General features: G+C 42.8%; 1 protein-coding gene across 1 annotated transcript in view; it reads left to right on the top strand.

The window, feature by feature from the left end:
• Positions 1–23,024, top strand: part of pdlim4 (PDZ and LIM domain 4) — a 41,153-nt gene extending 18,129 nt beyond the window's left edge. The window contains exons 3-7 of the mRNA XM_084565113.1: positions 1,323–1,404; positions 12,056–12,342; positions 13,740–13,897; positions 20,468–20,606; positions 22,587–23,024. Coding sequence (XP_084421239.1) covers positions 1,323–1,404; positions 12,056–12,342; positions 13,740–13,897; positions 20,468–20,606; positions 22,587–22,791 — 871 coding nt within the window. The 3' untranslated portion in view covers positions 22,792–23,024. The remainder of the gene's footprint in view (positions 1–1,322; positions 1,405–12,055; positions 12,343–13,739; positions 13,898–20,467; positions 20,607–22,586) is intronic.
• The last annotated feature ends 4,216 nt before the right edge of the window (positions 23,025–27,240 follow it).

Raw genomic sequence — 27,240 nt, forward strand, 5'->3', positions numbered from 1 at the left:
CTCAGTTTCAGAACTCCCCGATTATGGATGCACTTCCAAAATGTCAGCGTCAGATTGGCCACTTCAGACTTTCAATAGGCTGTTTGTGCGGTCACCATCACAACCAAACAAATCTGAAAACATGAAGGCTTTCTATCCCTTAATTGTGAAGTGGATGAAGGGTTTCGTCCTACGCAGTGGCTGCTCATCCGCCAGACACTTGGCGCCTCACAAGGGCGCCCTTGATAGCAACACCTCCGTGGTCCATATCTGAAGCGTTGCCTCAGCGCCGCCAGCGCTGTGCCAGCTGCGGCTCAATGACCTCACCTCTTTAGACATCAGCTCTCCCCCGTGTGGGGTCAACAAATGCGTGCACGCTCCCGTTTAATGGTTTTCAAGTCTCTGCGGATGAATAGGAGGTAGGAGGGTGACGGAAAGCTTGACGTCCTGTTGTTACCCTTTTGGACGTTGGATGCTTTCCCACTTAACAGCCAACGCTATGGCAACCAAAGACCGTTGAACCGAAGAATTCACCTTGCATCTTTCATGTGCAATGAAAATAAAACATAAAACTTGCATTGCAAATGAACTACTATCTGCTTGAGAAATAAGTTGCACACTCTTAGTTTCACCAAAACATTTTACATTGTCTTTTTAAAGGTAGAGATAAATTGTATGGATCATTGCTGCCAGTCGGTCAGTCATGTACTTTTCTGTTAGCTATGCAACTGGAGTCAATTACTAGCAGTCTAAATAGGAGTGGAGACGGCCTCAGATAGCAGTAATTCATTTATGACTACTTTTTGAAGAAAAGAAACTGAAAATGCTGTGGTGTTCTTCCAGTAATAGCTCATGCAGTAGAGTTACAGTCTGATGATGACTGTATCGGTGCATCACAAGGAGGAGTATGGAAAGTATCTTTATCCCATTCGAAATGTAAAACCTGCCAAATGCAGAAATCCCCACACAGACTCTCCCTCGTACTAAAGTCCAGAATACGATTTGTTTTGGCACATAAAGGGGACCCACACTGCTAATATTAGATAACACATTATGTGCATATGGATGTTATGTGACGCTAAAGTCGTCATCTTTCCCAGCTTACAGTCATTCTAAGGGGATTAAAGCAGGCAGCGTGTTAGCTTTCGTTCTTTTTTGGGTGTCTTTTCACACGCCGGAATAATTGTACAGGAGCACTTTGAGTGGAAAAGAAAATCTGTCGGCTCAAAAAAAAAGAAAAGAAAAAAGTCTACGCTTCTCAGCTGAAATGATGGCACGCTTCAGTGCGCGGGTGTTGGATGGCAGCAGGTTTATCTGACTCTCTCATGGGTATTGTCTTTCAGATCGGGATCGGGAGAGAGAGTGTGGTCGCCGACGCTTAGTGAGGATGGCAAGACGAGCCCTTACATGGAGGCCGACTCACAGGTAACCACTGCTTACCTTAAGTCATACGGAGGATCAAAAAAATAAATGAATAAATTAAAAAAAAAAAAACAAAAAAAAACAATGTATGTCATTAAATGCAGTTAAATTAAACCAAACATATAACTAAAAATAAATATAACTTAATTTATAAAAAGAAATTTTTATTGGTCATGGTTACATTTAATTGTCTATTTAATTTTTAAATTTATTTCTTTGTATATTTTTCAGTGTAATTCTGTTTGCATATTTATATGTATATATATATATATATATATATATATATATATATATATTGTAATCATTTACAAATTTTGTAATTTTTTGTATATTTTTTTGTAATTTTTTTGTAATTTTTTTAGGGTTAGGGTTATGTATTTAATTCCATACATATTTATTTGTTGAGATGTTTCACTATTTTCTTTCTTAATTTTGACCCATGGGTGCCCACAGACTTCCTAAGATTCTGCTGCCAACTTATAAATCTATATAACGTATATTCCCCTCCTTAGAATTTAATCAGGCCTTTGAGGATTGGCTCCATTTTTGCAAGCCAGCTAGTCTCTGGTCTTGCAATGATTTATTTATTATTTAACAATAGTCTTGAAAATGATGAAAGTGACACTGTCCCGATATGTCATCTACATAATTATATGTGTTTACCCAGTCCCCTTAAAAGGCAAAGTGGCCGATCATGGTGACTGAGTAACTAGCACATTACTTCTGTCTGATAAAGCCCACTTTAAAAAAATCCACTGCGATGGATTAGTGTCTTTTGCAACCTACCGCTGTAGCCGCCAGAGAGGCTGAGTCACATCTGGGGTCATAACTTTATGGTACAGTTTGCTGGGTGTGAGAACCAAAGCTTCTCGCTCTGTTTAGATTGTAAACAGAATCCATGGAAACGGTCACAACACTCGATCTGTAAACTGCGTGTACACTATCATTCACATGCCTATTAATGAGATAATGCATCCCACTATCCGCTGGAATGGTTCTGAAATAGTATGCTGATTGTTCTCCAGATATACGAGCTGCCAAAAGGACATTCAAGGCATGATGAACTCTAGCAGATGATCTTTCCCAAGTTTTCCAGTCCTGGCAGGATAGCAGGTTTCTGAGCACAGAGAGAAGAGGAGGTGTGTGCCTGTGTGTGTTGTGTGTGAGCGTGTGCGCACACGGGTTATGAGTACGGAGATTGTGCGACTGAAACGGACAGACAATAAGCATATTGTGTCCCAGATATGTGAGAGACGTCCATTTGTCAAGTATTGTGGTAGCCGAGGAGTCTGGGGACTGATGTGCGCGTCTCTCGGCCCTCGTTATGAATCCTCGCCTAAATCGGTGGAACGGACACACAAAAGAGCTGAAGGGAAATCAGTCCGTCCACTCATCAGCCTGTCACCTTACAAGGCAGTACTGTTTTGAGTGGCAGAGGCAAAAGTAAAAGAAGCTATGAAGTTCGTTGCGGTTTCTTGTGGTTCTCATCAGATGATTTCCCAAATGTGCCGTCAGCAGCTGCCCAGGGGACTTTTCCTCTGAGACGACCAATCAATAAATGGATGTGGTGTGTTGTTTCATTTTTGGTGCTATGGGATGCCAAAAAAATAAGTCACTGAAAAAAAAACATTCTCTGACTAGTTTGAAATAAACTGGGGGGAAGTCTTGGACACAGACTAGCAGGGTTTCTTTTTGTGGGCGTGTGTTTATCTAAAAAGAGGAATATTTTTCCTTGTATGCACGTTCATCTCATCCATTAGTCAACATTAGGCCAAAAATAAACGTAATAGAAAAGGCGACACACAGAACTGTATGTAGGTAAACCCTTGACAACACAACAGTGTGCAAGAATCATTACGAATGTGAATCTATGGCTGCTGTAAAAAGTCTAAAGTGCTCAAGACTGAAGTCCATGACACATTGATAAATGACTGTCAGCCCTTAGCCAGTGTCAGGCCATTGGTGAGCATCTTTGGTTTTGCCGGTGCGCCTGTTGACACTAGTTGGACCCCTGTTGTCGGAATTCAGAGGTCACTCCGATTGGCTGATCATCTTAACAAACCTGGCTTCATGGCTAACAGCAGCTAACTGCCCTTTTTTGATTTATGAATCCAGACTGCTGCCCCCTGCCCTTGTGTTGATCGTAGTCTTTTCAGTGTGTTCATAAGTACAACTTTGTTAGTCCAGACACAAGCAACGTCACAGTCAGCCTTTGGAACCAGTAACCGGTTTGGTGTGTCTTTAGCTAAATAAAGAGTGTGATGTGAGGTATGGTTGTGTTAATAGTTTGAAAGTAAGCAGGCTCTCCTTGTCCAGCAAATGGGCAAAAAATCTCTGTGCTGACTTTCATGTCACACAGCAGCGGCTCCCGTCTTGCTTTGATTAACACAAGGAAATACCAAACCTGAGCTCGAGGAACCGTCGGCTTTATACAAACACAGACATGCATGACAGGAGGGTTTTGCTTGTGGGTAATATGAGAGTAGCAAATCTGTCTCTCCCCTGCTCTCTTCTTCAACTCTCTGTGTCTGCGGAACATCTTATCCAGTCCTTCCTAAAAAATTTTCTCTGGCGTCTCGTTTAACGAAGTGAACCTGGACGGCTGGAAACCGCCGAGCCCGGTCCATTTCGGCGTCACGTTCAGGTGAATTCTTCTGCGCGAGGTGAGAGGAAGCGTCCGCTCCCCGAGGTCGCATAAAAGACCAAAGCGCTCTCTTTCTTTGTTTCCTGCCGCGTTCGGCCACGGCTCGAGCACATAACAATGCAGATTGCTCTTGGGACGTGTTGGAAAAGATATGTGCACTGTGACCCGTGTGATGTGATACTGCCGGCCCACACTAGCCGAATCAAATCGCTGGATGACGATGACAGCGCAATCCCTGGTTGTGTTGGCCAAGATTTGAAGCAATGACTTTGAAAACTCACCTTCCACCATAAGATTTGACCTACAGCCTTCATTCTGAGGGAATAGTCGTTTCTTAGCAGGGTGAGAACTTAAACCAAAGGGGCATACCAGGACACTTAAGGTTATGTACCCACAAATTCCTCTGGAAGATGACCACATGTTTTTTTTTCCCACCTACACTTACATTTGTTTGTATTTTTGCTCAACTCGGCCAACTGAGGATATGGCGAGAGGAAAATCACACGACAAAGCATATTTTTTCTTGCACGAACACAACAACATCAGCCGCTGACGGCATCCTTTCCTTCTTATTCATGCACTCCTTCATCCACTGGCCGTGCTGGAAATTCCAGTCTCACTTGTGGGAATGTGCTACTGAGGAGGAAGTGACACATGGGAGCCATGAGGTGTTTCCTTTCACCTTGGGACCACGGGAGATTCTCATAAAAGCCGATGAGGAAATGCTGTATTTTTGGATATACATTATGACTGGATGCTGTGGAGTGATGTGACTGTATTTGCAGAGGCTTTTGGTTTCTTTCTTTTGCTACTTTGGGGGATCCACCGGGATCGCATGATGTTTTTCCAAGGAACTGTGCTCATGTCTTGGCAGGACTGTCTACAGACTACCGGATGTCATACACGGCTTCCTGAAATAGAAATGATTGTGATAAAGAGGGCTGGTAGGGATGAGGTAATAAGAAAGGCGTCTTAACGATAACGCGCCTGTGTAGCTTTGACGAACAAATATCTTGACCCGACACTCCCCTGCATAGCTGTGGGAAGACAAATGAATTGTGATCACATGCGATTTTCCAAATTTCATTCCAAAGAGTGACGCGGACTTGAGTGAGAGGATTTTGAGGCAATATCTGAATTTTAGAAAGTTCAGTGAATCACCTCTTTTTCAATCATCACTGAATCTGCAATGCAGGGCCGCTCTCTTCCAAGCTGACTCAGAGTCGCCACTCTACTTTCAGACGAGGAAAAAACACACAAGCACACGAGTGGGAATTTGTGTTTGTCTTGGCTATAAATAGATTTCTCTGTTAGACTGTAATCCTTCCTCCGAATGCTTAGTTTCTGTTTTATTTGATGCTTCTCATTGGGGCTTTCCAGTTTTCCACAGGCTCCACCATATTCCTAGTTGCTGCGGTACACCGATCTGTATACTGACAGGTGAAGTAAATAACATTTACCACATTGTGACAATTCAATGTTCTGCTGGGAAACTTTTGGCCCTGGCATTCGTGTGGATGTTATTTAGACATGTACCACCCACCTAGACCAGGCCAGGCACCCCCCACAGCATAGTAATGACACTCCTTGATGGCAGCAGAAATCCCCAGCAGGATGTAGCTGCTGCCATCGATATTCATCTTCTGCAGTCCTGAGCTTTGACTGCCTTGTCAATATTTTTTCCATCAAGATATAAAACGAGCCTTACTTTTAAGCCAACTGAACCGAAGAGAGTCTTCAGCAACTCTTGTATTGACAGAGTCATGTGCAATAAAATACGACCCAGAAACCAAATTTCTGTATTTCTTTGAATTAATTTGGTGCAAGGACAATGCAGTGACACTTCCGAACAAATTCCGAATAGCCGGAGAAAAAATCCACCTTTTTCCAATGAGATTGTTAAAGAGAAAATGCCTCTCCGCCTTGTAAATCTCGTCTTACATCTGCGTTTTAACGCTCGGTTGTCAAGTTTTACTCTTGGAACATTTTTTATGCACCAGGAAAGCAATACCATCAGTTACTGACATTTTGGTTTTTCAGAATTCCTTCCCTTAAATTACACGGTGGCAGCTTCAAGTAGGTGGGAATGGTCTATAGTCGGTGATAAAGTCAAACAGCATTTTTTGGCAAGCCGTGTCAGAATGCCGTTCATTGTAGCCAGCCTGTGATTATATTATAGTGATAACCATTGTGGCCGAGCACTATGGCCTTGTGGAAAGAATGAGGCTGAACAATGCGGAAGCTGCAGAGGTCTGGATCACACGTCACTCGAGGCTTCCAGTCTCGGCCCAGGAGCTGGCAGCTGAAACCGAATTCTCCAAGCTAACATTAATAGGGGCTGACAGACAGAGTCCTTGCATGACTTACAGACCACAATTCCCTCTCCGCTTGGAAGAGAATTTTGCTTTTAAAACAAAAGTGTGTGCGTGATTCAGATTTGTTTTATGAATGGAACAAGGCATTTGCTTTCCAACATCTGACATTAAGAGCCATTTGTCTTTTGAGATAGAGTTCAAAAGTTGTAGGAGAGGCATATTCATTCAAAGCAATAATAAATACTCAAACATTGTGGGACCGTGATTGTGCTATAGCTGTAGGGGGTTATCAGGTGGCTTCGGGTCTTCTCACTGGTTGCCAAAACATGTTTGTTGGGTCCACTGCTACTTAATCCCCTGTCTGGAAATCGCAAACCAATGAAGCATTGGTGGAATGTTTTTTTTTTTTTTTCAGCAGCCCCACGGTCATTCACACAGAAGGCTTTTAAGATCACAGACCTTGGACCCCACTCATTTGGTTGTTTGTGTTCACTAATCAGCTGGTAATCCCCAGAAATGTCCAAATCGGTGGATGGGATTTCTTAAAGGAGCCTTCCCTGCTTTGCTTGGCTGCCAGCATACTGAGGAGTGGATTGAGCCACTAAGAGCGCTCTCAGTTTCTAGAGGCAAAGAGTGCAGAGTGACTGCACCTCTTAGAGAATTTAGAAGAACTGTCTTTCTCAGGTTTGTCAGGGATTAAAGTTTCTGGGGTTTTTTTTGGTCTTTAAACCATCGGCCTGGTCTGGTCCAGTCTAAACCAGTGAAATCTGTCTTTGGAGAGACAGAAAGGGGATGTTGTGGAGTATTGTCGATGCACTGTAGGAACTTCATGAGCATTAGGAAGTTTATGGTTGTCTTTGGTAAATAAAATTAAAAGGTAAATACTGTATCTGGGGGCACCCTTTCTCATTCTTTATCGGGGCCAAAACAATTTCTTGGTTTGCCTGTCCTGTTGGCGCGCTCCCGCCTGGGTCGCAGTGATACCGATCCTTCATACGTCATACAGCCCACATCTGTCTATATCAGCTAAAATTATACTTGGATTTATTGAGGAGCTGGGAAAAAGGAAGAGCAGGCTACGCAGGACACAGTTACCCCCAACAGTCATCTTGGGATTAAGTGATCTCTACAAATTTGATGCTAATTTGCACCATTGACCTATAGCAAACCATCCTGACTCAACTCTGAGGGAGCAGAGGGACAGAAAATGGAGGAAGCTAGGGATTCTTTTTCATTCCATCCACTAAAATGTACTTGTTCACTAGTATTGATGCCTTAAAGCTAACAAACTTTACAGCAAAGTAGACTGGATCATTTTTGTACTTCACACATGGTTAGCTTACTTGAAAACTAGTTGTGTTTTTGTAGTTGCTGTCACCTGACATTTCCAGGCAGCATTACCATTCTTCAATTGTCCAAAGAGTCGTACTTTCATACATTATAAACCTACATTCCACTGCTTTGTTAATCTTCCTCGCGACACCCTCCCCATCCCACTCCTGCTCGCTCCTACCTCCCCTCTGGCCCGTCTGTCTTTCCTCGCTGCGAGGCACCCAAGGCCAGGCCCGGGGAGCCATAAAGGGCTGGTTTGTGTTTGGTAAGCGGTGCAGAGCGCCATGTGAAAAGCTTAATTTTGAATGTCCAGGAGGATTAAACTGTGCAGGAGGCAGCTAGAGGAGGAAGTGGGGTGCATGTGTGTGCATTAGCATGAATCTGTGCACTGTGGGTCCAGTGAGCCAGGCCAGCTCTAAGTCATCAGCTGAAGACGCACATATGACTTCAATTAAGGTCCTCCACCTTTCTCCCCCCCTCCTCCTCTCATCTGTCTGCCACTCTCTGCCCAAACTGTAGTTGTGGACTGAGACACCGGAGCGGCCGTCTTCTCCCATTCAAGCTGTTATTAATCAAAGTGACTTTTAGTCAGGTTAATGAATGGGGGGGCTTAAACTCTGTCCTTTCTTTCCTCTTTTCTGTCGTTGGTGCATACACTCACACATGGCCACTCTTCCTGAACCATTAGCCATGCCTGGTTACCATTGAACAACAGTTCAATGAAATCAGATGGCTGCCTGATTTTTACGAGCATAGAGCAGTAGACAATGCTCATAAAACCTTCTTTTAGTTCTTTTTTTCCCCTCCCAACTCTTTGTCTGAGCCAGGAGAAATGCAGTCCAGATCCGAGAGAAGGCGAAAGAATAGCCTTTCTCAAGAAAGTGAAATGAGGAAATAGATGATCTCACAGATGGAGGTTTTCAACAGCCATGTTATACGGCGTGTCTGCTGGAGACGGGCTGAAGCAAGCTGCTCGTTTAAATTTTGAAAAGTTTTGACTATATTGAGAGAACAAGATAAGGTTTGGGCGATAAGACATTCACCAGATTTACGCGAATATCATCCAAAGACAGACTCTACATTAAACCTGCGTTCGGTCCAGTCGTGAAATGAAAGAATAAATCTCTGTAATGAGACAGTTGGCTTGCAGTTGATTTGTGTGATAAAAAAGAAACCAAGCCACAGTACTGTTACAGCAACTTGAAAGCACTTGCAGGTCCTGAAAGTTACCAAACTGGCATTTTTATAAGGCAAGCACCAGATGTGCTGACTAATAAATCTACCATCCGCACTGAGCAAATATGTGTGGAACAGACGTGCATGCCCAGAAAGGAAACGGTGTTACGAGGGGGGAAAAAAGACAAAAGGAATGGTTGGAGAGGGAGGTTGAGTTACACCTGAAACAAACAGACTGAGACATAGAATAAATAAAGAGGCACTTGGTTCTGTGGTTCATCATTTTAAGTTTGACCAAGTGAATTTACTGCACGTTTATAAAGTAATGTTTCCTCCTCTATATTAGATGAAGCATTACAGTGATGCTTTCACTTCATTATATCAACATCTTCATTTCTGTGTGCAACAGAAAGACATTTCATTTTATTCCTTTTTTTTCATTTTTGTCAAAACCTTACAACTATAATACCCATAATGCATCTCAGTATATGATTTTATTAGTCATAAGCCACTGCCCAGATGCAGGAGAGAAGAGACTCAATCTCCACAGACTTTATAGATTATTTCTCCATTCATGAAAACCACACAGGGTTGTATTGTTATATAACATACGCTTCACAATCTTTAACCCTTTTTGAATTACCTGCTAGCTAGGCAGATTCAGGCAAGATGGCGCGGGCTGGTGTCACAACACTGAGCTCCAAAACTGCGAACATTTGCCCGTCTTTATTCAGTCCAGGGATTTTGTACATCTGAAGTCACAAAGGGCTTAATACAACTTCCGTCACATATGCAGTTATACTTCCCAATACCTGACTGAAGTATGAAATCAGCAGAGCTCCTCTTTAAATGACATTTCTGCAGCACACTATTTCTAAATAAACTTTACATAAAGATCAGTGTGCTTCTGCCACCACTTAGGAACCCACATATAACTTGTTTGCTCCTTGTCCTTTTGCCCTTTAGGCTCTTACCTCTGTATATTTGTTCTCCATCTGAATCTAGGCGGTGTGATACAGTACATTAACGTGTGGTTACTTGCCGTGTTTACACAGATTATTGTCTTAAAATGTAATGTCTCGGCTGTCGTGCCACCGCAGCAGCGGGGAACTTAATACACTCTCGGGGATTTTCCTCCACTTACTTCCTTTATTCTCTGAACCCAGGCATGAATGAGCTCGCCTGGCAAAGAAGGTTACTGTCCTGATTGTTATCTGCAGACTTAGCCCTCGTCTGGTTATGAGAAATGAAAAATGAAGACCAAAAAAGACATGTAGGGACAGCGTTTTTGTTCTGAAGAACGTCACCCTTCCAGTTTTGTGTGTGCTCTTAGGGAATTGAAAGATCTTGAATAAATAGATGGGAGGAATAAAGAAAGCAGGGAGCAAAAGATCTCCCACAATTTACAGCAATGTTAAAGAGATAATCATTAAAGTTGTTCATTAAAGTGGACATCTCACTGTCTTAAGCAGCCCCATTGCCACATTCTCAGCTGGCCTCTAGGACGTCTATAGGATTATTTTAATTTAAACGTCCTGAGAATATTCTTTTTTTTTTTTTTTTACAAAACGCCAAGATTAAGGGAAACTTTGACAAAGTCCCCACGAAGTCCACCATCTGTGCAAATATGGCTAAAGATAACGAGTAGAATCTGGTTTGGCCCGTTTGCCTCTGTGGTGAGAATCAGGCTTCAGCGTGTCTGGTTTACTCGAGGAGGCAGCCGCAGAGAGCTGGGTGTTTCTGACATCCTGCCCAAACAGGGTTTGGCTCTCGGGGTGAAGCTGCCTTGACTGCTGACTCCCCTTTCTGCTTCTTTCTCCCGACTTTAACCAAGTATGGCTATCTGCTAGCGTGTTGTTCAGACAGCTCCCGGATTCATCTGTCTCCATTGTCCGAGGTTTTTGCGGAGAGCAGGCAGCGGGGGTGTTCAGTCTCTTGAAAGCCATCTGTCTTAACTGCAGCAGGCAGCGCAATGACAGAGCGCTTTTCCCAAGTTCAAGATGTGGGCTTTTTGGTGTGGAGGAGAGGAGGTCCAGCGTGATGAAAAGTGCTGAGCGCAGACGACACGTGTGTCTTTGCGTGTGTGTCAGTGCATGTGTGGTCTAGTCGAGGGCCGAGGACAGGATGACATCCAGCCGACCCATCTGTTGCGATGACGGGGGTCTTGTCTGGAGAGGCGGTGAACCTCCACCACCTGTGGCTAACGCACTTTAAACTAAAACACACAGGCACACACACCGTCTCTCTCTCTCACACACTCGCACATTCCAGTGGCTCACAGTTAACAACAGTCCCATCCTGCTGCATGGCCGAACTCGTAAACAAGTCACTTCGTTTCATCTGAAATGTTTATAATCTTAAGTTATGATAATTCACAGCCCTGTGGAGTCATTCAAAGCTGCTGCTTATCTCCAGAGTTCAAAGCGTTATCAGAGGCGGTGACATCACCCAAAGTGCTGCAATAAAACTTTATCTGCGAAGTTTAGTGTCTGTGAGACGATCGAGCCGGGCCGTTATCGCTGAGGCGCGCTGATAGCCGCGCTAAACACTGAGCGGCTCGGTGATGTCACTGTAGCGCCTGTGTGCAAATGCACGGAGAGGGCGTTGACCCCGGCATAAACACACTCACTGAGTATACAGTGGTGTGATTGTAGGTGTCTGTGCATCTGTCCTGCATTAGTGCAACAGTTCCAGCGCATCGCTTACTGTATGTGGGGAATCTAGGAATCTAAGACGTCTGCTGCAGCGCTTCAAAAAAGATAATCTTTTGCGTCGTCCACAAACTCTTAAGTAGCCAGGAGTATTTACACCACATGACTTAATTTGTTTGGACAGGGACATCTGCAAGAAATCCAATATGAGCTCCTTCTTAATAAGCCTTAGTATTGGAAAAAGGGAAAAGCAGAAGTGAAGTGGAAAAATCTTTTCGCTGAAACCTCACCACTGCAAAATCTCATTCGGGAACAACCACTCTTGTTGCCTCTGAAGAATTGCGGTTTTATGGCCCGGCCTTTTTTTTAAACTCTCATTTCCTGAACTAAAACATAATGGTTCATTCCGTAATAGGTCCATTATCCTTTTTCTTCTTTCTTACTTATTATTTTTTTTTGTCTTTTACCACTGAATCTAACCTTCTCTGTAACTAAATACTGTAAATGTTCAATATTTCTCGCTTCTGTCTTTTCAGAAGTTTCGTCCCATCACCAGCGGATACGCCAGCAGTTACGGCCGCAAGCCTTCGTACACCCCCGAACCCCAGTCCCCTCAGGCTCCCCGGTCCCCTCAGGCTCCCCAGCCCGTCCACCTGAACAACGGACACTCCAGACCCAACAACGGCCACAGCTACGGCTATGGGAACGGAACCGGGCACGCTCAGTACAACAACCCGGCGGGGCTTTACGCCCACAACGGCAGCAACGGAGACCGGTCCCTGCCGAGCAAGATGGGAGGTCTCAGCCTCAGCGCCACACACAGGTGAGAGGATCACGGCGTGTGTTTGTGTGCTCTGCGCAGATTTTTAGAGAAATGGCACCTAAATCCAACGTCAACTTACAGTTTTGACAGGATAAGTAGACTAGTCTGCAGGGCTTAGGGTTTCTTACCCCCGTTAATGCCGTTACTTTTCTTTCTCCTTCAATGTAACATCTGGAACTAATACCCATGTTTATATTGATTACTTTAAAGTCCAATAAAATTGCCCACTCTATTGGTTTTCTTTTGCTTTACTCGTGAACCCTCATCGGAGCTGTCAACAGCGCAAGACACTCCTAATCGCAATATCTCAAGTAAAACGCAACTTTACAAACTAAAAGGAGACGTTTCCTGTGATGACAAACATTTAAGGGAGTACTGGCTTTCAGAATATCCCTCCAGGTACGTTTTTTTTTCCCCGAGCTGTCCTCGCTGCACAACATCGCTGTGAGAAAATCGCACAAAGAAATAGTAGTTGGTCCCGAGCGGCTGCGTCTAAAAATCCATCAACCTTTCTGCTGTTAAAGCCTCACCAGGTATCCTTGTATACAAAAACGGGCCAGCAGTTTATTATGCTTCGCAGATGCCTGTGTATATGTTCTCACTGTAACAGATGCACACTCAGGAACAGACACACTTAGGACGTCTCATGACCCACCTGCACAGATAGCCATGTGGCCTGGAAAAGCCATTTGTTGTTGTGCATCCCCTCGGCCAATAAATGTGTGTTTAGTCTCCTGGCGAACATCCTCTCCGGCACTCCCAGAGTTCTCCTTCGCTAGACTGTTAATCCTTACTAGGCCCCTGCACACACGCAACACGCAGACAATGATACAGTTAAACACCGTTTTACCACCGTACATTGCCCTGCCGTCACTCACTTTCTCTTCCGTGATCACTATACACCTACCTCACTCAGGAGTCTGCAGATAAACATGCAGTTAAGTGTGTCAGGATATGCACACATCTGTCAGCAGCCCCACTCGCCTCCCTGAATATTTAATTGTCTCAAATGAAGGGGATCCGTCCTGCAAGGTTTGGGGAATAACTTGATGGATGGATGAGCGTGCAGAAACAAGATACTGTGATGAAGACTTCATGTCTATGAAATTGCATGTGGAGTGTAAAGCACACGCCTCAGTTTTGCCCTCCGAAAACAGCGTGTGCTAGCTTAAAGAAAGAAAAATGTTCTTCCACACTTTTGGTCCTTTGCCAGTCAGGAAACAGCAAGCTATTCTTTTGTCTTTTTTAAGTTTCTTTTATTCCAGCATCGATCGCAAAACACATCATGACACAACTAGTACCAATGTTGGAAAAGACCCCTAAATTAAATGCATGTTTTGGTCTCCCGTCTTCTACTCGTCATCTAACTGAATATACCGACCCTCTGCTTCCTCCAGCCCGGAGCCTCCCATGCACTCCCCCGTGAGCCGTAACGGTTTTGACCCACAGTCGGACGTCTACAAGATGCTGCAGGACTACGAGGAGCCCGTCTCTGAACCCAAGCAGTCTGGCTCCTTCAAGTACCTCCAGGGAATCCTGGAAGCTGAGGATGGAGGTAAGGATTTATGTGTTTCAGTGTGTGTAAGCATGTGTGTGTAATGGTTGAGAAAAACAAAACAAAACAAAAAACTAGAACAAAATATGAGCACTGCATTTGGAAAGATGACACATTTTACTGCTGCTGTGGTCCGCGGCAATACACGAAGGTGACGAGGCTGGAGCCACAAATGACTACAGGAAATGAAAGATGGGTCTGCTCAAAGTGTATGTCCAACTAACATTTCAGAATGCATTACTAAACATAGGGCTCAAACCAGCTGATAATTCCCATTTTAGGAGCAGGACACTGTTGATTGTTGGCGTTTTGCTTTTAATAATGTTAAAATGAATAAACTGACTATCAAAATAGGGATTTTTCTCTGGAAAAAAAGCAAAAGTAGTTTTGCACAAACAAGATTCTACATGAGGTTCAGCTACGATACCATATCAGATATTGTGACACACTTGGCTGCTAAAGCAGGCATCAAGCAAGCACCTGGTCATGCCCACGTGCATCTATGCAATCGATGTGGATTGTTGCATTACATCAACAGCATGTGGAAATTACCGAGTAAACATTTCCTCCCGTGCAGATGAGGCTTGTGATTCCAGCCACAGGAACATCTTGCCCGGGCAGTTCCAACTGTTACGGGCTCCTGTGTCTGAGTGGCATAGCTTTCCTTTTATAGGAAAACACTGACGGTTTGAGGTTAAGAGACAGATAGGAAGAGAGAGAAACAGAGACCAGGAAACAGGAGAAAGGTGGAGAGCTTTAAATAGCTCACGTACGGATGAACGCGGGAGGGGATGTTTTGCTAAGGCAATTTACTGCAAAAACAACCTCACAGAGGACAATAAAGCAAGAAATATGGTTTTCCTGTCTGCCTTCTGACCATCCTGCATTCCAGCATTAGAGCAGGAGCCATGTGACGCTGACAGCAGCAGATAAAAGGCTAATCCCTGGAACTAAAACCCTTCCCCTCAAGGTTCCATGTGGCAAAAGTTGAGAACGCGGTAATTGGGAGCCGAGGATTGGTATGTTCGAACGGAAATAACTTAGACCTCTGAGATGTGGACTTAAGACCCGCAAACATGCACAAATCGTCAATGATTAATGTTTTTCTCAAGCTTAGACTAACACTGAGGTGTCCTTGAGAAAAGTCCTTTAATCGCAGTCACAATTATAAAAGTGTTACCAGCTGCAATTGAGTGATATTTATTTTCTTAGTCACCATGTATGCTTTTCTACCGATATATAAAGGCTGTAATATGAGAATACTTTCTCAGAGTCCTCTACGTGACTCTAAATTCCTACTTACTCCCATTAGAGAGCCTGACCTCGACTCAAAGTTTCGTTCAGAGAGAGTTTACAGCTCCGGTTTGACTGATATGGGTTTTGGATGCCAGCGCTGCTACAGATGGTTTTCTTTACAGGGTCCAATGTTGGTTAATATTTGGGAGTAATTTGAGCGTTGGATACTTACTGTGACTAAAATGGACTTATCATTTGTGCCGTTGAAAGGATTTCTCCCAAGTGCAAACAACTCAGAAAGGTAAAATAATAAAATTAATAATAAATGATAAACATCACATCAGTCATGTTTCATATTAGACACACAAATTTAATCCTGGATGTGGAGAAAAAAAAAAAGAGGCAAAGAGGGAGAGACTGCAGAGATAACAAAAAAAAAAAAAAAAAAAAAAAAAGCCCTAATAAGATTTCTTGTCCCGTGGAGATAAACATGTGATTCCAAGAAGCATGGAAAAATTGATTTGTCAAGGAGTGAAGATGATGTTCTTCTTTAAAGGACAAAGTACAAAAAGAAACTATTGGGTTCATCCAAAAAAGGAGTAGACGTCAAAAACAAGAAGAGGTTTGGCTGTTGGTGAAGGAGCTGTGGAATTAACCCGATGGTTTCCACATCTACTTTGGGATTTTAGTGGTCTAGTTTAATACACTGCTAGCAAAATTGGAAAAAACATTCATGTGTTTCTGAGCAGTGGGTTCTGCCAATGTGAGGTAGGGGCACAGTTAGTTATCGGAAGCCATTTTGGATTAGGGCTACTGCACGGACGGTGGCTCTGAGCGGTCAAAACTGCCTTTTTTTTATTGATGATTAAGCACGACTGACACAATTTGGTGTATTTATTTTTAATGAACGCAAACTTGGTGCACACAAACTCATTAAAAAGCAACGCCATATTTGCAACCCAGGCTTGACTGTTAAACAGCTACAAATTATTTGTGGTCTGAACGTATAAAGAAGCCGTTCAAATATCTATAATGTCTGTTTCTCATACGTTTAAATAGAGCAATCCCTGATTTTCTTCCCCTGTAAAAATACCATTATCGTGCGTGGTTATCACGTATCTGAGGCTACCTTTGATGTAGGAGCTGACAGGATAATTCACAGCGCAAGGAGCAATGTAAACGGCTCCTGCAGTGAGGCCTGGAACAGAGCCAAACCAGACTGTTTCCTTAATTTATCGCTTCGTATAACACTCCGAGCAATAACAAGGAGAGAGACAGATGCTAATGACAGACGAAGGAGGCTGGAGGGAGAGAGAATGTAGCACTGCTGATTGGTTAAAGTGATTTAAAGGGACCTCCTTTTGTCTGCTGTCAGTCGTCTTTCAGCTTGGGAGACTGGCAGGCTGATTGACAGGTTAAGCCAGCGATGAAACGGGGAGACAACTCGAGTTTACACTGGGATCCTTTTAAAAGCTACCTGCTGCTTTGTTGATGTCATTTCATCCGTGTGAGATGGCGAAAACCCTGCCACAGATGTTCCCCATATCTTTACCTTGGTGGTTTCTTGTTAATGGCTCAATAAAGAAAAATACAAGACAAATGAACCGCTGAACACGTTTGACGCTCATGTTAAAGGTAAATCATCTCGCCCCTGAATGCATGCCTTCCTGTCAGGCTTTTAAATCACTGCAGTGGCTCCTCTTTTGAAGGCGGGAGCCCCTGCGGAGGCCATGTTGACTTTCAGGGGCTTTTCAAAGTTAAAACAAACAGGAGTGTCAGTTTACCCAGAATTCCACGAAGCTCTACCACAATTGGGTCGCAGTGTGGACGGAAGATGGGTGGAGAGACTGTTAAATACTGGTCTAAAGTTAGGGGGCTTGAGGCAATGTTACAACATCACATTTGGGTACAGATGGTCTTCCCCACTAGAGGAGATTCCCAATGCTGCAATGCATCATTAAAAATACAAAAAGCACTGAAACAAGGACGAAATAAACAAATGAGTTACGTGTACAACCAGGGGCAGTTGATGCGCATAATAATAACAACCTGTTGCATAGACTGTATATAAATATGGACAACACATCCCCACTTCCTTGCATTAGCCAAACTGATGCTATTTTCCCAGGCATCTTGTGACTTTGGAGCCAGAGTCTGCGCAGTACAGTCCAAGAATGGAGCAACTTGTAGTCATCATGATGTCACTTCCTGTATAGCATCAAATAACTAACAAAAATGAAACTTAGCAGAAAAATGAACACTTGAATATGCATCAGTATTTTATTAACTACCAACTATAGTCTATGGTTGCACCTATGTTTTCCTGAATCTCTTACCGGAACAAAGGATGGTCTGGATCTCCTTCAGGCTGCTTTTTGTGTAATTTTTCTGCCACAAATGAGAATGTCGATAAATAGGTGTCTAAAGAGTGGAGCTGTGGAGGAGCAAGTGGTCAACAGCACAGTAGCCAAGACATAAAACATACTTGTCTTTTTGTCTCTTTTACTCTAAATGTGAGCAGAATGTGTATTGATGAAGACTTGAACTGAATAGACATGAAAAAAAAATCATTTGGAAAATGTTTAATGAGGTCATGAGTCAAGTGTGCAGTAGCACGGTTTTCTTATATGCTTCTATACAATCTGACGTCTCCTGCTGGTCTTTAAAAATATAGTTTTAAGGCACTTACTCGGTGGCTTTTCATTCTCGGAGGCTACGTACACATGTTTTTACATTCCATGGTTAAACAAAATAAGCCTTTACATATGAAGTTAACTGTGTATGTTTTGAAATGCGTGCAGAGAAATTGAATTTGTTTAGTACTAGACATGCAATTTCACGACCTTCATTATAGAAAATAAGCCAACTTGATTGAATTAACTTAATCCTTTAACAGTTTAAAAAGGAAACAAACACAGTGCCTATGACCCCTGCAAAACCCCCGTCCTTCGGCCCAATTATTATTTTTTTTATTATCTTATTTTGTACAGTACTTTAAGTATGGAACCCACATTTAAACTGTGGTGCTTCTCAGACAAGTCCCCTGTAATGAAGACATCCTTTATCAGGGCAATGTTGTACTTTCAAAGTACAACGCGTTCAGTTATTCCTGCTGGAATGCTGACACTTATAATTCGCTCAACATTTATGGGAGTTTAATGGATCCATCCCTTGTGAAAACAACTCGAACGTCGATGTAGGTGAACCAGAATCGCATCAGTCGTGTTCATTTTAAATACACGAATTTAGCCCAGGATGTGGAGAGAAAGCAGAGAGGGAGAGACTGCAGGCAGAGAGGACAGAGATGGAAAAACCCTGACAAGGCTTCTCATCCCGTGGGGGTAAACATGTGATTCCAAGTAGCAAGGAGCTTAACCCTTTGACTGTCTCATGGAGACTTTCTTTTGATCAGAAACACAGCTCCAAATCTGGTTTTAAGTTGTCTGAACAACAATGAAAGGTTCTGACTTGGACTTATTAAAAAAATATGTATTTTTGACCCATTTCACCTCATCATTCTTCTCATCTAATTTCAATATGACTGAAATCCTTGGATAAATTAAAACCCACACAAAGCATGGTAAGAAACCAGGCATGGTTTCTAACCTCCTTGAACAGTAGACATCTAGAATAACATTGATTTGCCTTGCCTTAAATTCAGTGTTTTTGAGTTAGGATGCGGGCCAACAGTATGTCTGCTTAATATTAGCCACAGTATAGGGTCAAATGTTAGACAGATAATATGTGTTGTAACTGGGCAACTTATCGCTGCCTGTCAAATAATTCCTTGCCTCTGTCTGTTTAAGAAACCCACATTAGAAGCGAGGCCAGACGAGCGCTCATTCTCTTATCCCTGACACTGGTCTGAATGCGTTTATTACTCAGTCTCACATAAAAAGGTTTTCCATTAGATTGCATCATTAGGTAATAGAGGCATTAATCCAGGGAATAACATACCCAGCTAATGTCAGCTCTTAAACACACCACGGAGCAGTCAGAGGCCAAATTTTATTGAGGGATAGAAAGGGCTTTGAGGCAGGTGCCAGATGAAAGGTAATTACACTGCGGTTATGGGCGGTGAGTAGCCTCTGCTGGCACATCACTGGTGAAGTCATATAGTCGAGTCAAAACCACTGATCTGGCCTGCTGCACTTGGACCCAGTGGAGTGGCTCCGGTTATAAAGTTAAGCCCGTTTCATACATTCCAGACTGGCATGACTAAACGCTTGAACTGATCGCTCATAGTAAAAAAAAAAAGAAGTAGAAGAAGAAGCCATAGGAGGGCAGTTTGATTGCCACCAACATGATTAACAGCTTCTATTGTTTTTTAATAAATAGTCCCAGTGGACTATTACAACATAAATTCCAAGAACTGATTGACATTTTCCATTTTATAAACTATGAATGGCGCAAATGTTGTCGTAACTCACCTTGTGTCATTCACATACAGTCGTGCGAATGGAGCATATTGGTAGGACGGTTGGACGTGTCTGGTCTGGTCGTGTTGACTGATCAGTTCCTGCTGAAAAAGGCTGAATGCAGCACAGGGAACACAGAAAAAGTGAAAATGGCGGTAAATAACCACAAGTTGCCTTTAGCATGAGTATTGAAGTACTCCTGATGGTAAAGTAAAGATCAAGATTGCAGCAGTTGGTGTTGTGTTTACTCTTGGAAGTACAGCGACTATGGCGGACTGGAAGTCTGGGAGGATGGTGATACTTGCATTGAACACTGTACCATCATATAGTACCTTATTGTGTCGGTACTACTGTACCAGGTCTTAGGTTTTTTACCCACAAGCACGTTGGGTGAAATTAGAGAGAGTCGAGAATATGTCAGAGAGTCAGAGAGTGCTTGTTTAAGTCCAACATAGTCCGAAATGGCAGTTGCTAGTGTGGATGTAACTACACTTTGCATGGATACCTGTTGGGGAGGGTCATAAAGAGTCCCAAGGGGTGCAGTGGGGAGCAGAAACTAACCCGTTGTGCCTCCTGTGACGGGAATGTGAGAAAAATGCATTGCTCATCCAGTCGTAGTATCTGGAACTGAAAGGGAATTTCCTGCACTGTTTACACCCTCATGTACTGCTCTCCCCCTTCAATTACCAGATCTGCACTAACTGGAATTTACTACCTCCATAACACAAAAGTATACACACAAATAAAAACTTGGTTACCAGAGTCCCGCCAGAGGAGGTGTTCGTGTTAAGTCGGTGCCTTGAAGTCTTGGAACTCACTGTGCATTCATTTCTCGTTTGTAATGTTTCAGGTTTCTGAATGGTTTGTTGTGCAGGTTCCAACATTTTTACGCTGTGGTTATGTTTGTCATTTCTAGGTGTCTCACCAACAGACAGAATGAGAAACTTAAAGTCTCCAGTCAGGTCTCCAATCCCCAAGCTGGGAAGCCCCATCCCCAGCCCCATGCCTGGTCTCCAGAAGCTACCACAGTGCACGCGCTGCTGTAATGGCATTGTGTAAGTATTGTACAAATCCCGGTTTAAAGTAAACACAAAGAAGAAAAATGACAAGCGATTTATGTGAAGCAAAAATGATTATAGGGATATGAAGGACTTTCCGCAACACCTTAGAAACCACTACGCCTGTGGTCGCGGTGTTTCAGAGCTGACCTATGTGAGATGAGCTCAGGTTCCTCCCCGATTCTGAGGTAAACCAGTTATCTTGCACCGATCGACCTGCACCAACAGGCCTTTCACAAGAACGCTATTCCCATTTGTCATTTTAATGATTAAACAAAGACATCCTCCACACATTTTCCCATGCGCTAATGCTCAATACACACGAACGTTACTGGGCACATACACACAGTCGCTGCATAATTTCACGCACACCTTTTGCCAAAGTAACCGCATGCACCGGTAATCCCCCTCCCAATCCCCATCCCCTCCAATCCCCCCATAAAAGCAGCTGCAGGTAGGTAATGATGTCATATGCTTTCTTTACCTTTAACAAGAGGACATTGTGGGAGCTTGAAGGGCATAAACTGTTATGACCTCAGAGCATTTAACAGCTTTTTTTTTTTTTAAAAAACATGTATAGAGCACTGTGTCAGGAGTTTACCCTGCGAGCCGTGTGGTTACATCGGGTTTAAAAATGAAGCAGGCTTATGACTGAACGGTCTGTGGCCCAGATCCCGAGTCCAGAAAGGAAAATCTTATTGGGAATGAACAGTGAACGCCCTTAACAGCTGCTGTCACTGTGCGACTGAGTGAAGCATTGAACTTGGAAATTTCCCTGATGCCAATCAGTAGCCGCTCAGCAGGATAGATATGCGACTGTACAGCTCCCAGGTGTGACAGTGTGAATGCATGTTCTGTTTACCTGAAGCTCGGGTCGTGTTCTTTGAAAGCCTCCCTGATACATCACAGGTGATGAAACATATTCAAATAGTTGGTTATAAGCGATAAACTGCCGCTTTGCATGGATGATGTAAAGGTGAACGGGTTAAAGGCCGTGAGTCAGTGTAGGAAATTCAACATCATTTACTTCCTTTTAAAGTGCTCTGTTCTGTGCAGGGAGGCGCCTCCATAAAACCTGCTTTCAAGTAGGTGGCGTGCACTTTCCTGTTTGCTTATCGTTATTTCATATATATATATAAAAATTAGTTGTATGATTTTTAGAGAAAGGAAAAAAAGCCAAACAAGTAAATTTACCATTTGTCCTCTAATGAATTAAAAAAGAAAACAGAAAGAGAACTGATGAGACAATAGTTGTTATTTGATTCATATAAAATCAGAAGTTTTATTGTAGAAGAAGTTGTTTACAGCACTTTTTTGTAGTTTTCAGATATATTCAGATTTGACCTTTTCATCCAAGAAACATCCAAAAATATTCTGCTGGACACGTCCCAGGCTGTCGTAATGATCCATGCCTGAGATAGTGGTTGTTACTGGTTGCTGTTTATTAGATTTTTGTTGTTGTTGTTTGAATGTATTTGACTCATTGCACTTTTCCTTTTTAAATCACACTAGTAGAAAGAAGTCTAATATTAACTTAGTATTTTTTTTTTTTTAGACTGCCGAATAAAAGAGTGGTTTATTTTTTAATGTTTTATAACAGATAAAAGAAACAGTCAAATAACAAAACCTTCATGGACCAGAAAGACAGGTTCACATTCAAAGCCAGCTTCCAAGGGAACATATACCAAAAATAAATCTTGACAAGAGGAAATAGGCGGTTGCAGCTTTGTGTCTAGCTTATGAGCAATGTTAAACAACACCGTGTGTCATCACAGAACAAGAACAGAACAATGTGTTACCATTTCCATTTCATGAAATGGAAAAGGAAACACAACATCTCTGGACATGACCTCCACTCACGTCAAAAACGTCTGTCTGTTTCAATGAGTCTCTTTCTGTTGCAGGGTTATTTTTAACATTTTGCATTCACCCACTGTTACATTCATGTTCCACGACTCTCTCAATCTCTCCGTCCAGTGGCACCATCGTAAAGGCCAGGGACAAGCTCTACCATCCCGAGTGCTTCATGTGCGACGACTGCGGCGTCAACCTCAAGCAGAGGGGATACTTCTTTATCGAGGACAGTCTGTACTGTGAGACCCACGCTAAGGCTCGCGTCCAACCCCCAGAGGGCTACGATGTTGTTGCCGTCTACCCCAACTCCAAGGTGGAGTTGGTCTGAGAGGAAGAAGCTGGCTATACTGTAATATAACTGGGAGAAGCGAAATATGGTAGAGCGGGGCTAATGGGTATGCTAGCCTATTCCGGTCGGGGTCTATCGAACCGGGACTGCTAATCTTGGATCAGTTTTGCATTTGGGAGAGCCCGGAGCGCTGATCTCAGATTAGTAATTCCACGCTGACAGACTTGCTATGTGTATCGTACATATGTTGAGAGAAAAAAAAATAATAATAACTGCCCTCATCTCTAAACCAGTGTGTTAAGATTGAATTCAAGATCCAGGAAATATGCTGAATGCTGAAATGCACAGCACTCTCAAAGCGCAGCACAGTCGCAGAGTATCTCATGTCATAATCAAGAAACAAAACCAATGATAAAAGTCAAAAGAAATCTGTCTAATAATCAATTTACCACCAACATAACTAACTCAGGCCTTACAATAACTTTAACACATAAACGTTTCGTGCTGATAGTTGTGTTTGCAGTGGCGAACTGTGCATTGCAGGATTTAGGGGTTGCATCCTCTGGGACTAATTTTTGGATTTTTTTTGATTGTCCACGCAAGCACATTACAAAATGTCCATCTGCATTGTGAGAAGTGACATAAGGTGCAGTGATACATGTTTTCTAATTCTTGGTTGAGGGTTGAAAGGTTTCAGTGTCTTTTTAACTATGCTACAGTTAAACTCATTATACTCATGTCAGATACATTTCTCATTTACATGTATGCAGTTTTACTCTTCAGACTTTCTATGTTGCAAACTGGGGGTGGGGTCTATGTTTGATTACCACTTTTTCTGCTCGGTTTATGAAGCAATAATTCACTGTAAACAGGTCTAGTTAGTTGCAAGTGTGTGTTCTCGGGAGACTGGATTAATACGGGCTCAGATTAGGGCGAGTTTGCAAAGCGATGTTCGCAAAAATTCCATTACACATACATTTTACACAGTTTTCTGCTCTACACAGCGGTATTTTACTTTTTTGCATGCATTTTTTTATTCCGCAAATCTCTTCTGCACTCGCGCAAACTGGAATTTCTCGTGCAGATTTATTTCACAGGTTTGCAAAGGTTAATTTACTTCAGCAAACATCGGAACTGTTAGTGAACTTAATGACCCTAATTTGAGCCCACGGGTTTACCAAACTATAACCTGTTGTTGTAAATGCCTCCATATGCGGCTATGCAAGCACCACCCTCCGACAAGTAAACACATCCTGCGAGACACGTCCTCAAAGCTCCGTGAGAAACTTTAAAAGACGAATCAGCTGCAGTAATCTCCCCCAGATGGGATCACAACAGCCTTAATTTATAAGCAACAAATTCCGAGGAATGAGACTTTAATGATGAAGTAACTAAAGTTAATGCAGGGCTTTGCGAGATATTTTGAGCCGGCGTGATGCGCGTACACACACGATTAACGACTAGCAGTGTGTGTACGGGTGCTCCTGGCTCATGCACCTGACCGAGAGAGGAACTCCCACGCTAAAAGAATTCCTGTTCATAAAAGCAGGAGTGCCTAAAAAAAAATTCTCCAGGTTGACATCAATATGTTCTCCCCCTGTCATGACATTTTTTGAAAAATGGCTATGTGCATTTGAGACAGGAGACACAGACCTCCTCTGTCAACCATAGGAAACTGTTGTAAACTCCACCGCCTACAACATGTGGGAGTAATACTCACTTGGTTTTGTTTTTCTGGACCCACTGCACAGATTCATTCCAGTTCCTCTATGGAAGAGAGGAAAAATCAGAAATTGGAAGTTTGCATAGCTGTATTCCCTTCCTACTATGATTTCTAGATTTCAGGGAGGGGGCAAGAAGGGGCCGAGGATGAGAAATGAGGGGACGGCATGTATTTTCTTTTTCTGACAGAAAAAAGTATGTCATTATTTAGCCATCAGTCTTAGCATATTGCGAATAGTGGTGTGAACTGGGTGGAATAGGGCGTTGTTATTCTTAATTTTGAAATGAGGATGGATTTTGCAGCGCTGATATCCGTCACCGTTCCAGGAATATCAACAGTGATGTGTAGCTGGTGGTATCCCATCCATGCCAAGTAATCTTGTAAATTATGTGAAAATTCACGTTGTCTCTTTGGTCTTGTACATATTTGTTCCATTGTGATCGCTTCAACATGCAGTACATAACTTGTCACTCACGTGCCTTCGCATACTGCCTCTAAAAGATTCCTTTAACACGAATCCTTTTTCATGTATTTAACTTATTGTTCTACCAGCACGTGTTTTTTGTTCTGGATCTTCTCATTTTTGCTCTTTTTTCTAGGTTCTAAATAAATGGAAAAGTGCATTACCATGAAACCGTTGTTCGTGTTCTTTGCAGGATTTAACTGAAGGGGAAAATAAAATAAAAAAAGTTAAAAAAACACAAGGGGCTCAATTCATCTTAGCTTTACACCCTATTTCTGACATGGCAGTTTCCACCAGGCTTTGCAATGAAAAACAATGTGCATGTCGTAACTGAAATACTCAGACATACGCAACGGAGAGGCCTTAACTATGATTATAAAATTGAGCAAGCCACGTTTTAGAACTGTTAATCCTTGTCATAAAAATGGCTCTCTGAAGCACATTGTTATAAGACTAGTAAGTCTTGGACAAGTTTAATGAGATTGATTTCAACAGCGTATCGTGCTATATTTGAGTCCTTATTTATGACCGTGCGCGCAGACAGTATTGGGCGGACGGTGATTAGAAATGCTGCGGGGTACGACAGAATAGCGGAGCAGTAAAACGAGATGAAAGTAAATGACACAAGTCACAAACAGAAAACCAGAATCCTGATTAGAATTTGGAGGGAGTTTAGAGGAGTTTCCATTGTTTCCCTTGTGGAAACAGTACACGGGTGAGCTACGCCGTGATTCACTTTGATTGGACCGAGTCTGACTGGATTGTTCCATCATCAAGTGCTCGTACGGTTTGCTGTTTTGCTGCGGCCAATACAGCACTGACAGACAGGAAAGGGAATCATCATTAATGCAAGATGAATCTTGGTCTCAGTGAGTCTGGTGGTAAATGTATACTCTATAATGCTTTCACAAAACGTATTCACAAAAAATAATAGAAGTTTGATCAGGTTTGTGTTGTACAACCAGATTTTAACCAAGCTAAATCCGTTTCCGTTGCAATTTTTATACGTTACAGAGTAGCTTATTCAACAACCAGAGTGAATGCATGCAATATGTGAGAAACCAGGGTGAGAGATGTCTCAGGATGTCTGTTTAATCAGTGTTAGTGTCACTGATACTGATACTGATACTGAACATTAGCTCCGCCTACTGTCTCTATGAGGCGGGAATGTCTCCACAGACGCCCAGTAGGTAATACTGTAAACACACTTTCATCAGTGCGTCAAAGGCTCAATCACCATTTTGTTACGTCATTCAGCAACAGATGAGTGTCTCTTCAAGCACTGAGATCCGATCTGGGTTATCCCATCGCAAGTCACCAGCTTTAGGTGCGTGTGTTCAGACCTGGCATCAGCTCCAGGCCCGGTCTCAGTATGCAAATAAACCCAGACATCATTTGGAGCCCAGCAGAATATTTTACCAGCTGTTGCCTCTAATGGATCTGTACTGCTGCCCCCGAACAGAGAACACACATTAAGTTATTATTTATTGATCCCCGCCCCGACGTTAGGATTGCCTCTTTAATCAAAAAGTATTGTTTGTTAGCTTTCAGAAACTGACAGTGGCGTATAACATTCACGAGAATCGACCTTAAACTTTAAATGTCCGATAAACCACCTTCCAAAAAAAAAAAAAAAAAAGCGTAATCAAAACAGAGGCAGTCAGAGATACAGAGGGAGAGTCTTTGCTCCATGGAAAGAATTCTGCTTCTCACACATCTATAAACATTTGGTCCACTTTGAAGATAAACACTTCAAGTTGCTCAGAAGCAGAGCTCGCTCCGCTCTGCAGACTGCAGCGTGACCAGTGACCACCTTGTGCAATATCCATCACAGTGTGAGCACTGACAAAGCAGTTCCCTTCAGCCGGGGTCAAATTCTTCACGTTGACCTGTATGGAGAAGGAAAAAGTTAGCTGTAGATATGTTTAAACAAATCAGAATCTAAATACTGTAGCTTTTGTGATGGCGCAACAATAGCCCTGTGTTGTTTGTTGAAATGAAAAAGCCTAATAATGAATTTCCCTATTTTGTGTTCAGTGACAACAACACCTGATATCTCTATTCACTCATCTCATTCTTTATGGAGCATAGCTTTCATTCCAGGTTTGCGGCTCCATACGGTACTAATCTGCTGCCTGTGACAGCCGTGATTTGTAGCGTCTCTCTGGACGAGTGCTCACTCTCAGGCCGTACCTAGACATAAGCGACTGCACATACAGAAGAGCAGCATTCTAGCCATTCCTTCTCAGATATAAATTGAAGACATGCGCCGTAACTCATGAACCCGTACAAGCGGCGCACG

Source organism: Chelon labrosus (assembly GCF_963514085.1).
Source record: "Chelon labrosus genome assembly, chromosome: 17".
NCBI classification, from domain to species: domain Eukaryota; kingdom Metazoa; phylum Chordata; class Actinopteri; order Mugiliformes; family Mugilidae; genus Chelon; species Chelon labrosus.